General features: G+C 38.2%; 1 protein-coding gene across 1 annotated transcript; it reads left to right on the top strand.

Annotated features, from left to right (window-relative positions):
• The first annotated feature begins 13,602 nt into the window (after positions 1 to 13,602).
• On the top strand, positions 13,603 to 15,028 carry LOC149676762 (larval cuticle protein A1A-like). Its single transcript, XM_089838427.1, has 5 exons — positions 13,603 to 13,740; positions 13,810 to 13,992; positions 14,066 to 14,101; positions 14,204 to 14,434; positions 14,656 to 15,028. The coding sequence occupies exons 1-5, from the start codon at positions 13,729 to 13,731 to the stop codon at positions 14,785 to 14,787; spliced, it is 594 nt and encodes a 197-aa protein (XP_089694553.1). The 5' UTR covers positions 13,603 to 13,728; the 3' UTR covers positions 14,788 to 15,028.
• Positions 15,029 to 15,405: the final 377 nt, after the last annotated feature.

Below are 15,405 nucleotides of genomic sequence, written 5' to 3'. Positions count from 1 at the left end.
CCAATTAAATAGCTATAGTCCCATAGAGCTATTTGTATTAATTCCTCCATAGTTTTTTCGCCAAGCTGAGAACTACGCGTTTTACGTCACGTTATCCAAAAAGCCGACTATTTTCTTTGAAGACCGCGCTAGCTCAGCGCTAAGCACCGTAACGTCAAAATTCCAAAACAAAATCCCTGGGCCGCGTTCAGCAACGCTGGGCTCTGCTGAACGCGGCCCAGATTTCCACCATGATAATAAAATTTAAGCCTAATTATTTAAAAGTGTATTTAACTTTCGGCTCAATCTGAACCGTTAATGTCTCTGCACACAGAAACGAAAACCAAACCCAAACGTTTACGTTTTGGTTCACTAGGCCTATTGACAAATAAGAGGTCATTTGACCAACATAGCAGCATTGTGCTTGTATTCACTGTGATTTTAGAAAGGATTATGCTATAAACAGATGTAGTATAGCTTAAGTAATATATAAACATCCATTTTAAATAATAATATTAAAAAGAATCTTTGGAATATCAAAATGAAGTAGAGCTTTAAAGCTACAAAAGTACTAAATGCATCATAATTACGAAAAATATTTCCACATATTCACTTTATATTAAGGATAAAGGGAATATTATGGTTGTGTTGGATTTCTTTACACATCAAAACAAAACGAACTTCTAACGCAGCGCACTACTGTAACAACGGACGGACACATACAGACAAAAACATAGACTGCTTTTAACTCTTTCCGTATTAATTTTGAATTGAGAAACAAGATTATCTTAAATATTAAAATAAATATAATTAATATTTAATATTTTCTTCGTTAGTTATTCGCCTTATTGAACGTTACATCGTTTTGAAAAAGAACAATTAAACATTCTTGAGAGACTTGACTAATATTGGCGTTTGAAATGAAGCATACGCCGGTTGCTTCGCCTACATCAAATAGGTAGTATATAAGGGTGTCGAATCGCAGCTATGGATAAGAACAGCGCAATTGCGTGAACCTTTGGTGGAAGCCCCACCATTGGGAGGCCGGACGTTTCTCGTAACCCTGGCCGATCGCCGCGTATGTCTTAACCTTAAGGAGTAGAAGCCAGGTGTACAGACTGGTGTCCATGTGGGATGGACAAAAACAAAGACCAGAAGATGGTGGTGTTAGAAGCCAGGTGTACAGACTGGTCTCCTTGTGGGATGGACAAAAACAAAGACCAGAAGATGGTGGTGTTAGAAGCCAGGTGTACAGACTGGTGTCCATGTGGGATGGACAAAAACAAAGACCAGAAGATGGTGGTGTTAGATGCCAGGTGTACAAACTGGTGTCCATGTGGGATGGACAAAAACAAAGACCGGAAAATGATGGTGATAGAAGCCAGTAAGTGCAGACTGGTGTCTATGTGGAATGGACAAAGACCACAAAATGGTGGTGTTTGAAGCCAATAAGTACAGATTGGTATTCATGTAGAATAGACAATTGACTAGTCAGATGAAGTAATAGTGGCCAGTTGATTTGTGGATAGATTCAAGTTTTGAAATTTCCGGGAACTGTGAATACGGTCCGGAAATAGCGAACACATTTGCTTCAATTCGGAAACTGCGAACACGGTCCCCTGGGGTGTAAGTCAATAACAACAGACAGACAGACAGACAGACAGACACACACACAGACACGTCGAAATTAGAACCTCTCCGTGACATACGTCACTCGGAGAGGTAACAAGTTGGGAAAACCAAAATATTACCTCTCCGAGTCAAGAGAAGGACTACCTACAAACTTATTTACCCAGTTATGGAAATGTTTCTTTTTTTATGAACAAATACTGAAGTTAAAATTTATGAAATATTAAAGCAGTATACAAAGCATAGCAAATATACTGTAAATCAGACGACATTTTACATCCAATAAGGATATACTTGTACACATTAAAATCATCCGATGGGGGAAAAACCGGAAATGAAGAGATAAAACTTTGGAGGGATATTACCTTTACGTGTTTGTAAAGGCCCAATTTGCTACTCCTCAACTGTATACCCTCTATGTTCAAAGCCATATTCACAACAGGGTTGCCATGTAAACACTATCCTCTCCTTTCACCTCAACAATTTTCTTAGTTTGTCAACATGACGATTAAAGTTACATAACACCAAAGCTAATTTGTGGCTACACACACTGAAGGTAAATGCGCACCATAAAAAGCATGAACACACGAAGCTATAATCCGATTACGATCAGACCTTTCACTGATCTGGGCTGCGTTCAGCAGAGCTCACCAAAAAAGACAGCGGATTTTGGAAAACGTTTTCTGGTGAGATCTGTCGTCATAGCTTTTCTCCGGTCATCGGTCTTTTAAAAATGAAGCTAGCGCAATAAAGCGTGCAAGGTACAAAGGCTTAACAAAAATTGTATGATAACATATTTATGGAGATAGATAAGAACAACTTTTATAATTAAACATAGAAACTAACATGTCTCTTAAACTTCTCGCCGCTCTCGCGTGATCAACTTGTTTCACGCCAATTAAATAGCTATAGTCCCATCAGAATCAGCAAGAGCTATTTGTATTAATTCCTCCATGCTTTTTCGCCAAGCTGAGAACTACGCGTTTTACGTCACGTTATCCAAAAACCCGACTATTTTCCTTGAAGACCGCGCTGGCTCACTGAGCACCGTGACGTCAAAATTCAATAACAAAATCCCGTTCTGGATGACACTGCTAACAGCGCCTGACAGCGCTGAGCTCTGCTGAACGCGGCCCAGATTTCCACCATGATTATAAAGTCTAAGCCTAATTATTTAAAAGTGTATTTAACTTTCGGCTCACTCTGAACCGTTAATGTCTCTGTATTACAGAAACGAAAACCAAACCCAAGCGTTTACTTTTTGGTTCACTAGGCCTAATGACAAATAAAAGTTCATTTGCCCAATATAGTTGCGTTCTTCTTGAAATCACTTTAGAAAGAATTATGCTATAAACAGATGTAGTATAGCTTAAGTAATATATAAACATCGATTTCAAATAATAATAATAAAAAATATTCTTGGGATATCAGAATGAAACAGAGCTTTATAGCTACAAAACCACTAAAGGCATCGAAATTACGAAAAATATTTCCATATATTAATAATATATTATGAGAAAACCAAATATTAAGGTTTTGTAGGATTTCTTTCCACAAAACAAAGCGAACTGCTAACGCGGTGCACTAACGGACGGACACACACAGACTAAAACATAGGCTGCTTTTTAACTCTTTCCGTTTTAATTTTGAGTTGAGAAACTAGATTATCTTAAATATTAAAATAAATATAATTAATATTAAATATTTTCTTCGTTAGTTGTTCGCCTTATAGAGCGTTACATCGCGTTGATAAAGAACAATTAGACATTCTTGAGAGACTTGACTAATTTTGGCGTTTGAAATGAAGCATACGCCGGTTGCATTACCTTACTCAAATAGGTAGTATATAAGGGTGTCGAACTACAGCTAAAAGCAAGAACAACCGCAATTGCGAAAACCTTTGGTGGACAACCCACCCTAGGGAGGCTAGACGTTTCTCGTAACCCTAGCTGATCGCCGCGAATGTCTTAAACCAAACGATGACTATGGAGTTAGAAGCCAATAAGACAGATTGGTGTCTATGTGGAATAGACGGAAGACCAGTAGATGGTGGTGTTTAGAAGCCAGTATGTACAGACTGGTGTCCAAGTGGGATGGACGAAGACCAGAAGATGGTGGTGATTAGAAGCCAGTATGTACAGACTGGTGTCCATGTGGGATGGACGAAGACCAAAAGATAGTGGAGATTAGAAGCCAGTATGTACAGACTGGTGTCCAAGTGGAATGGACGAAGACCCGAAGATGGTGGTGATTAGAAGCCAATGAATACAGACTGGTGTCCATGTGGGATGGACGAAGACCAAAAGATGGTGGTGATTAGAAGCCAGTAAGTACAGACTGGTGTCCGTGTGGGATGGACAAAGACGAGAAGATGGTGGTGTGAGAACTCAAGTAAAGGAGCCATTTCCGTGACTGTGAAAGCAGTTCGGAAATGGCGAACACGTTTGCTCCGATTTGGAAACTGCGAACGCGGTCACGTGGGTGTAACAACAGACAAACACACAGACAGACACACACACACGTCGAAATTAGAACCTCTCCGTGACATACGTCACTCGGAGAGGTAAAAAGAAATTAAGTTAAAATGATACAAAACACTTTTTTTAACGTAGGTGTCGCGCGAGCTAAAAATTGCTTATCATAATCTTGAATTTTCCATATATATCTAATGGCAAATTTAAATATAAACTATCGAAATATTTAATAAATCGCCTGTGAGCGATAAAAGGCGCACGAGCGCTATATAATTAAGAGTTTCCTAAATTTAATTCTGTACAAAACCGATAAAAACATATTAAATTCCACAGAAATGCTTGTTTTTTTAATATAAATTTAAAGAGAAAAAAGTGCCTTTTAGCGAAAAGATAATTGAACCTCAAAATAGAATCTGCCGCTAACCGAATGAGATGCGAAACACCCTTTTCCGAGGGCTCGGCTACCGATCCATAAAGGGAAAGTGAACTGCTTCCAATTTGAAACCGTGTAACAATGAAATTTTTACAAAAGGAAAAGTCAAAAATATAACACTATAGTTCGTCTAATATATTGAAACATTTCAATCAGGTGACATTAGTTTATACAATCATAAAGGAGGCGTTGGTTTAAGAATAGGGAACAGCAAAAAGGCAGGGCTTGAAGAAGGCTCCTCCCTTTCACATCTACATGGTGGAAGATTTTATTAAATGGAAGGCTAGCGGGGGAGTAAAACTGATTGATGAAGCAGGGATATGACGTTAGGTAGGAGGGGTTTCTTTTTACTGCTGTGTCCCTATACTTTAAGCAGGAGGAATGCAAAATTAAAAAAGTGTTTGGAAGTGTTTGGCTAGAGCTTATAATACTAGTTCATCATCCCTTGAATTAAAAGTATACCGAAAATGTTTAATCTTTTCTAATAAAATCTCTCTCACTCACTTTTTTTTTCAATATCAAATTTTGTGAAATATTTCTGATTTATCTTTAATGAAGTTTAATTAAAGGAAACTAAAGACTATATATATATCTATCGTTTATCACGTTCTAGACATCAGTTAATGAGTTTATATTACGGTCAGTAAAAAGATTTTGAAAAAAGGCTAAAAAAACATATTTTTTCATTTTCATCTCAATGGCATATTGCGCCCGAGGTATACTGGATTTCTAAACTGCCAAATTTTTACCGTGAAACGCATTTCGGAAAGAAAACAGTTTTTAAAACTTTCTGTTACATAAAATGAAACCTTTTATATCTTCGTGCCCCGGAGACGAAACCAAAACGGAATTGTACTTGGGAAAAAAGAAATAAAGAAAGATATATCGCTTGAAGACGAAAAGGGGAAACATTTTAGGGATATTTTTAAGTGCCAATGAAATCGTCTCATTATAGAGGATTAATCTAGAGTAGGCGGGGATGATACCGCAGATTTAAAAACAGAGGTATAAAAGGGAAAAACTGGACATTAAACGGGCATTTACAATCGGACTGCTCGCTCATAAAGGATACGTCATGTTATTACAGGTGCGCTATTATACATTACATTCATCCAATTCAGAACAGCTTTGGTGCGGATAAATCACACACGAGGGAGGTTAAAGAATCCGCGTACGTCAACGTCTAAACAATCACGTGATATGGTTGTAGCTTGTTTCGTGAACGATACGCGTTAGTAACACAAGGATTACTTAACCTCTCTACTATTTACAGTGATTAACCGTAACTGTGCATGCAGATAAGTTCAAATCTATCTATTATATTCCATTCGCATCCTGCATTGAATTGAACTGTTGTTTCGGTCCGGTATTGGTTATTTTTAACATTATTTTGTATTGCAGGTTCACCTACTACTCGCCTTAACGGCGATAGTATCAGCTGGAATAGAGCCTCAATTAAATGTGTATCGCAACAGGGCGACCCGTTACCTTCAAACGACGGCGAAACCAGCAGCCCAATACGTTTACTTGGAATCAAAACCAAGAACTCCGCCGGTGTACCTAAGTACGCAACAGGCACCGGAACATTCCGGTCAGGGTCAAGAACCCACCCTAAGTCAAGAAGACTTAGTAAGGTTGCATTACCAACAACGGCAACAGGCGCAACAACACGAAGACGCCCAACAGCAACAAGCGCGACAACTAGAAGATGCCCAACACCAACAAGAGCAACAAAATGTTCAACAAGTTCAATTGCAGCAGCAACAACAAGCGGAACTTCACCAACAGCAACAAGGGCATCTTCAGCAACAGCACCAAGCGCAACTTCAACAACAGCAACAAGAGCATCTTCAGCAACAGCAACAAGAGCAACTTCAGCAACAGCAACAAGCGCAACTTCAAGAAGCCGGCAAGAGGACCCAGGTTGTCAAGTTACCCAAGAGTGGGTTAGTCCTCACCCAAGCTGGAAGCGAAGAGCAAGGCCAAAAAGCCGATAAAGATGTTGTCCAAGCTTTGAGGTCAGCCGAGGAAGCCGAAGTCAAAGCCAGTATTGGTTTGTTGGAATTAGAGAAGGCGTTAAAGGAAGCCCAACATAGCGATCTTAAACAACAACAGGGAGTGGGACTTCAACAGTTGGGAGGTTACGGACACGGTTTACAAGTGGCCCAACAAGTTCTGGAACAACCTGGTGCTTCTCATCAAGGTTATGGTTATAGGGGAGTTCAAGGTTCGTTACAACAAAGCCACGTGTTTGACGGGGTTCAAGAAACCTTAAGACCCAATGATGATGAGACAAAGGTCAAGGCTGATATGCAAAGGAGGTTACGAGCCAATAAGGTCTTCGGATTAAGATTATCAGCGGCCAATCAGGTGCAAAGAGGAGGCAAAGAGGCCCAGCGACAACAAGTCCAGTATCAAGTTCAAGAACAACGCAATAACCAAGCTCAAAAGGAAGAAGACCAACTTAGAGAGCAATTAAATAAACAAGCTCAAAATGAAGAAGACCAACTTAGAGAGCAATTAAATAAACAAGCTCAACTCGAAGGCCAACTTCACCAGCAAGCTCAATTGGAGGAACAACTTTACCAACAAGGTCAAGGTAATCAATTGCTTCAAAAACAACAACAACAAGCTCAATCAGGGCAGAATGCCGAGCTTCAAGAGCAATTGAGACAACAGTTGAAATACGGGGCCCAGTTAAGAGATCAACGTCAACAACAAGCCGAACTTCAAAAACAATTGCAGCTAAAAGCGGAGCAAGAGCAAGAGCTTAACGAGAAACGTCAGCGGGAATACGCCAGACAACTTTTGGGAGCAGCTTCTCAACAGCAACGGAAAGAAGAGGAACAAAGAGCACGTTTACTTCAACAATTGCAACATCAAAGTGGACCACAATATCAACCAGGGGGACATCAAGCTGAACTGCAACAAAGGGCACAACTTGAACAACTACAACAAAGGGCACAACTTGAACAACTACTACAGCAACAGAGATTGCAACAACAACAACAGCTTGAACAGTTATTGCACCAACAAAGGGGTCAAGAATTTGAAAAAGAATTGCAACAACAGAGGGTACATCAACTTCAACAACACCTGCAACAACAAAGAGGAAAGCAACTTGAACAAGAATTGCAACAACAAAGTGGGCAACAACTTAATGGACAATTGCAACAACAAAGTGGGCAACAACTTGATGGACAATTGCAACAACAAAGTGGTAAACTACTCGAACAACAATTGCAACACCAAAGCGGAAAACAACTCGAACAACAATTGCAACACCAAAGTGGTAAACTACTCGAACAACAATTGCAACACCAAAGCGGAAAACAACTCGAACAACAATTGCAACACCAAAGTGGTAAACTACTCGAACAACAATTGCAACACCAAAGCGGAAAACAACTTGAACAACAATTGCAACACCAAAGCGGAAAACAACTTGAACAACAATTGCAACAAAGTGGAAAACAACTTGAACAACAATTGCAACAACAAAGAGGAAAACAGCTTGAACAGCAGTTACAACTTCAAGATCAACTGCAACTTAATTCTCAAATTCTAAGACAACCCTTATTAGTACAGGAACAGTTACCCCAACTTCAAGAGGTACAACTTCAAAAGAGTATTCAAGATGTTCAACTTCAAAAGGCCGTGCCACTTCAAGAGGTACAAATTGAACCAGTTCAAAAGGTTGCCCCACTTCAAGAGGTACAATTTCAACAAGTACAACTTCAAAAAGTCATCCCACTTCGAGGGGTACACGTTCAACAAGTCCAAAAGGTTGCCCCACTTCAAGAGGTACGAGTTCAACAAGTCCAGCTCCAAAATGTCGTTCCCCTACGGCATTTACAACCAACCGTTCAAATTCAAGACTTACATGGCCTTCAACTTCAAGAGGCCCAACTACAACAGAATGGAGGACACCTTCCACAAGGTCAACTACTACATCTCCAACAACTTTTACTTCAAGAACAATTGAAACATCTCCAAGTTCAACTACAATCCTTGCCGCAGGCCCATATTGGACAAGGTGCTTTAGTGCAACTTCAAGTACCCGGTAAAGTTCCTCCACAACTTCAATTAAAACAAGTTCAAGTGCAAGAACAACCACGAGCCGCCCAAGTTGAAGTAAATATCCAACAAGAACCCCAACAACTTCAAATTCTTCAAAAAGACGAACGTGACCTATCGGTCGAAGGTCAAGAACAAATCGAAGAACATGGCCCACAAGTAAACCTCCAAATTCAAGAAGATGGGGCCGATGAAGGTCAAATTAAAGGTCATATTGAGGAGAAAGTCTACGTAAGTATTCGTTAAAACTTTTTAACTATTGTTTTCTCAATTCTTTCTAACCTTTGACCTTATATACTTAGGCTCCCAGACCATTCACCTTCAAGTACCGAAGCCCGGTAGACAAACACGGCGAATCGTACCACGAAGAAAAAAGTGACCACCATAATGCCAGGGTAGGATCTTATGGCTACAAGAGCCCAGATGGTCTATACCGCCACGTCGATTACGTAGCGGATAAACACGGTTTCCGAGCCCAAATTCGTAGCAACGAACCTGGTCTTGCACCAGAAAACCCATCGAGTGTTAAGATTTTCTTACACGAGAGCCCAAAGTTTTTACAACAAGAGCAAGAACGACATTCTAACGAACCCGGAAGTTACGCTGAAGAAGTCGCGTACCAAGGCCATAACTAAAAACAGAAAAATAGTCCAGAATTACTTTGTAAATAGGAGTTTTTAAATTTAAGTATTTAGTCGCGACAACTATTGAAATATATTATTTAACCGAACCCAGTACTAACTATAACTATAACAATAATGTAAATAACGCGACTTTAAAAAAGTTTTCAAAGTTCTCAAAAGTACAAAAAAGGTTCGGTTATTTAATTTTTAAATATTATTTAAATTTTGTTTGTTAAAAATGTTTATGTAAATATGCCCCTAAGTGTGTTGTTCATTTATTATTGTAAAATATATATATAAATTTTAAAATAAAAATAATAGAAATATATATTATTTAAAGACATTTTTATCTTGGGAAAATTACGCCCTATAAACTAAACTTTATGTACAGTATATACACGTCCTTGCCCTAAGCAATGACACGAGAAATTAAATTTAAATAAGTTGATTTCTTCTCAGCATTCAAGTCAAGTCTGAATCACCTTCGGGTAAAAATTATTGTTATACAATTTTTCGCATAGAGACAGATTTAATAATTGTTCGAAATTGAAAGTTATGTACAGTGAAGACTAGAGTTTATATGGGATTATGTGAAGATTGAGTGTTAGACAGACAGTTAAAGGTGTATGACCGATAGGAGATTTTTTTTTTTCTAATTTCAATTCAGAACGTTTATTATAGGAAATAACTGGGTATAAATATATATATTTTCCCGCCCTAAAATGGAGCTCCCTGCTTTTGAGATTGTGGATAGATAGAATCAGAATGCGATGTGAAGAGGAAATTCGATTTTCGCCCATGGGATCTCCCGTTATCTGGGTCGGCTAATTGACAAAGTAATATATAATGAATTTACCCAAACGTCCCTTTGAATATTAAACGTTAAAACTGATTCGCAATTTTGTGATTTGAATTAAAAATTCCCTGATCACCACTTTTATTTGTTGAAATGTCAGAATGTTGAACAGTAGCGTTAACAATGGCCCGAACCAGGGATAGATTTAATTTTAGAAGTAGGAATGGAGAACGGATAATATTTACTTCAGTCCGACTCATAGCCCAGTATAAAGCCCCTCCCTCCAACACGTAACGAAAAGTTTAAATTATTTTATTGGCTCACTTAAACTACGTTTTTATGACGTTGCTCATGGGGACGGCGAAAAATACGTAATTCCTTTTTACCTCAATGGCTATGTCCCGCCTCTTCATTCATACCCCTCCGTCCCGTGGAAGGGGTCCGGGACTTTGACGCGCACCCACATTACTCTGTTCTCCATTCTTACTTCTAAAATTAAATATATCCCTGCCCGGACGGTAAAATGTCAACTCAAAATTGATTTCCCAAAGAAAATCCCCCTTAATTCCCGAATCAATATGAAAATCCCTGACAATTCTTACACCTTAATATTACCTTAATATTACCTTAATAATTTGGGATTAATTTGAATATAATATTCTTTGAATAAATTAATGAATTCTGGTATGTTTATCACCTCCCAACCGCACCACCATAATAAAATACACAAAAAATATTCAAAAGTGAAATAGATTACCCCGTTGGTATCTAAAATCTAATCGAAGACTATTTCGGACATACAAAACGCCCTACAGTTATAAACGTAGCTATGGGATATTTTTCTTATTTTTTTTTTCCAATAAAATGAAAACCTTTAGCGATTTAGGCAAGTATAAGCTTGGGAACTTTAAATTTAGTAAAATTACAGACTGAGTTAGTTCATTTAGGAAACAAACATAATATTAATTACTTTCTGTATAGACTTTCCCATAATTACGGAGCAGATCAGACCAAGGTTAGGCTTAAAAAATTCATTTTCGTTATGGGTTTACGACGTTACGCCTTGACTAATTAATGCTGACCTTAATTATGCATAAAGGTGATTCAAGTTCAACTTAGGAATGTTTGTGTCTAGATTCTGTTGAAATATCTCTACATTTATATTGATTTGTGGGTCTTTCGTAATGTTGACTTTCATAGACCGTTCCATTAATAATTTGAAGAGAAAGCAATACACAGGGGGCGAGATGTTGCACCAAACAAGATGCAACACCAGACGGAGTCCACCGGAGTTCACTACACGAGGTGGGAGGGTACCAGCCGAATCGCGCTGCCTCTACCGTCGCTTCTTAGCGCCAGAGAAATAACCCAAGAAGGTGACGGCAAGAAGTGATATTTAGTTTATTAGGGAGAAGGTATAAATTCATTCATCACATTTCTCACTGTTAATATTTAACTATGTGTGATAAGGGGGTCAGTAAAAATTATGTGGAAATCAGAATGTACCCTACAAAATTACTACAGTCTCTAATTATCCTACTGGAGTCAAAAACTGAGATGGTATCCCATTTCAATGCATAATTTGGTCCATTTGGGTGGAGTAAGAAATTCTTCCAACATTAACCGAATTTACCATTTACCCCTCCCGCCGTCGGCTAAAAACACTCTCTCTTTCTTAACCTTTATTAGTTTAAAAAAGGTTAGATTTAAACCAGTCTCGTTACTTTCACTGCAGCTTAGATTTTCATAACGAGGTCCACGATCGACTTTCAAGAAATAAAGAAAAAAATTATTGACCTAATTTTTATATTAAAAAAAAAATCAAGATTATATCAATATTTAGTTTAAAATATACGTATAATACAACATTTTTTTTCGAACAATTTTTAAAGTTTTGTTTAAGAACCTAAATTTCGTAACAAACATTTTTTGGGTGGTATTACATTTCATTATCACGTGCTGATTTTATAGATATAATATTTATTTAAACATAAATAAAAATTATAATAACTTTGTCTGTCTGATAGTAACGCTTAATAATTAGTTGCGGGAATTTAATATAGATGGCGTACTTCTCAATATCGATTTAAGATATATAAAATAATATCCACCTCGTTATATCACAAGGTGTTTAAACTTTAGATTATTTTCGGGAAATCCGTAAAGAAAAGTGATATTTTGGTTGAAATACTAAATTTTCTTTTTAATAAGATTTACTGACACTTCCTGTAAATCTTGGAACTTTTTGCTCTATTTTTGAGGGGGGGGAGGTGGCGAAAAATCTTGTTTTAAAATTTGTAAAAGTATTTTTTTTTTGTATTAATTTTTGTTTTGAATAAATTAAGTTATTCGGTTCCTCCAAAACTCACTAAATAATCAATAAATGACAATCAAACGCTACACAACATTAAATTTAATACAACGGAAACTAAAAGCCGCTGATACCCTACTTAAAATCTATTTAATCATAAGTAACTTATTTTTAAATAAATACGCCTTATAGTTCTTATAATAAATTACTAGAGTGACGTAATAAATTTATTACGACGTCACAATCATTATTAATTAAAAATTAATAAATTCCAATAATCACTCGGGGCAAAGAGATCAACTATATATTGAACTATAATAACGTTGACCCGGTATAATATTTTAATCATTATGTACCTTAATTAAGAACTGAAATTGTTAATTTTAATCACGAAATATGGTTCAATCGGTGGAATTAAAAAACGAACCTACACACGAATTTCCGACGTAAATTGCGAAACATTCCAAAATAATGTAATGGGTCCTGCCCATATTCGGACCCCGTCAACTAATTCATAAAAGGCCTAGATTTCACGCCGAAACTGGCTGGACTCGAGTTGCGTTCAAGTCAGTCGAGTTAAATCAGGGAGTAATGAAAAAGGAGTTGTATTATATTCTATACCGCGAGCCTAGACTCAGGGAGTTTGTTCTCATCACGTGGGTTACTCCACTACGATGTAATAAAGAGGGAAAGACGCGGGGGTAAAACTTTGTCTTCCATCTCAGAGACGCATGGCAATGTATCAAACCCTCTTGTATGTTCATCCCGATACTGAGGGTTGCCTACCCCCTTTTCTGACGGTCTAAAAAGCGCGTAAACATTTTGTCTCCTTATCAACTTCTCCCTGGTAATATTCATTTAACACAGCCCTCGCCTGAGGAAAAATTCACTAAAAATCTAAGCCAAAAATGTCGGCTGCTTTTAAACGAACTGTTAATTCATAATATACAGTCCAAAAAAAAAACTGGGATTCTTGCATAACAGTTTGGACTTAATGCACGTGAAAAGTAAATTTCACGAGGGATAGGATACTTTCTACCCATCAAGATTGCGCGTGGTATTATGGGCTGGAGATACGTTTATGAATATATTATATTATGATAATTTTTGGGTTAATTGTCCAACCCTTTTCTAACAACCTTTCTATATCCACTTTAGAAGTAACTTTTGAAGAAGAAAGAATTATGTATTAGCTAATAAGAAAAGAAAAGAAAAAAATGTTTGAAAAACCGGGGCACACGCGTCCGGCGCCGCTTTTAGAAAAATATGGGCGAGGGAGAGTTAAATTTTCTATTGCACTAAAAACTACCAAAAACCTAGATTTGGACGCGGGTATATAAACTGGGGGTCCTTCCGTTGTCTAGTCAGTAATTCAGCACTACTCCGAATAAAGGATTAGCTCAACCATGTTCGCTAAAGTAAGTGCAATTGGATATTAATTACTTACTTAAGTACTTACGTGATAATACGATAATTTATAATCGCAGATCGCCCTCTTGTGCGCCTTGGCCTGCGTTGCCAAAGCCGGTGTCTTGGGAGGTTACGCCGCCCCAGCTTTGGGATACGCCGCTCCAGCTTTAGCTGTCCGAGCCACCCCAGTCTACAGACAAGCCCCAGCTTTGGCCTACGCCGCCGCTGCCCCTCAACTTCTCGCCGCCCCAGCCTACAAGGTCAGTAATTGAATTAACAATTACCGAATATTCATCTTCCAAATACTTAACCTATAACCTTCAATTTCTAAAGGTCGCTGCCCCAGTTGTTGCCAAGGCCATCGTTGCCGTAAGTTGACGAATTTTTGACTCTTACATGTCAAAAACGAACTTGACCTATGAACTCCAATTGGTAACAACCTCCTCTTATTCTTCCCGTTCACGCATGCAGGAACCCGCCCAACCCTACGAATTCGGATACTCTCACCATACCGATGATGGTGCCGCTTCCAGCCGTCAAGAAGTCAGCGATGGTGCTAACGCCAAGCAAGGATCTTACTCCATCCAAAACCCAGATGGAACCTACCGAGTCGTCACCTACGTAGCTGATGCCGCTGGATTCCGCGCCGTCGTCAAGACCAACGAACACGGAACCGCCCCACAAAACCCAGCCGCCACCCAAGTAAGACCTAACCCTTTCCTTTTCAAAGATAGTCTTGTGTTGGACCACCTTGTCACCTTAAGACGGAACAATGATTGGTTACATGTACAAAGACGTAAATTAAGATTTGGTGGACTGGTAAACCGTCTTTGTGTCCATGTATACCCAATCAATGTTCATTCTTAATCCAATATATCAAGTAGATCTATGATAATTAACCCTTTGTGTCTTAATTACTCAAGGTTCTCGCTGAAGAGCCCCCGTACAAGGTTTTGCCCGCTCCAGCCCCAGTTGTCGCTAAGGTTGCCACCCCAATCATCGCCAAGGCCGCCATTGCCGCTCCCGTCTACGCCCACGGAGGATACATCCACTAAATTATTATAATATATTCCAGTTAACTTAATAAATTAATTTATATTTATTATCGGTGAATGACAAAATTAATTGCGCAGGAAAACCAATCAAAAAAATGATCAAACCGCTCGTCCACAAATCAAGCTCAATTCGATATTTGTCTTTTGTCCTTGTTGTATAAAATTATTACGCGTGTTGGTTGCTTACGTGGGTTTTAACCTACGACTTTTACATTTGAAATAAAACCGTTTCGTTTTAAGTTATATAATTATTTTAGTTTCTGTTTTTAACTTTGGAGGGTTCACAAGGGACACTTTTCAACACAGAACCGAGCAAGGGGACCGGTTTAACGTGAAGGGCCCCAAGTGTTTTATCGTTATCAAAAACTGGCCAAGTTTAGTAGCCTCGTAAAAACTTTCCCAAGGTTAACTAATTTAAAATACGCCCCCAAAAATTTTACTGAACTATACCTTATAAAGTACACTTTTAAGATATCTATGGACAAAGTTTAAGAGAAATAGTCTCGTGATTTATCGGGAAAATACCCGCGTGTTTTTGAAAATCAATCATCGAATTGATTCCAGTTTATTATAAAATTGCAGTTTTTCGTATTTTTTTTTTAAAAGAAATAGACATAT

Source organism: Phalangium opilio, unplaced genomic scaffold (genome assembly GCF_054372755.1).
Source record: "Phalangium opilio isolate 3A_F unplaced genomic scaffold, DU_Popi_V2 ptg000045l_1, whole genome shotgun sequence".
Lineage (NCBI taxonomy): Eukaryota > Metazoa > Arthropoda > Arachnida > Opiliones > Phalangiidae > Phalangium > Phalangium opilio.
This window is presented reverse-complemented; position numbering and strand designations above follow the sequence as displayed.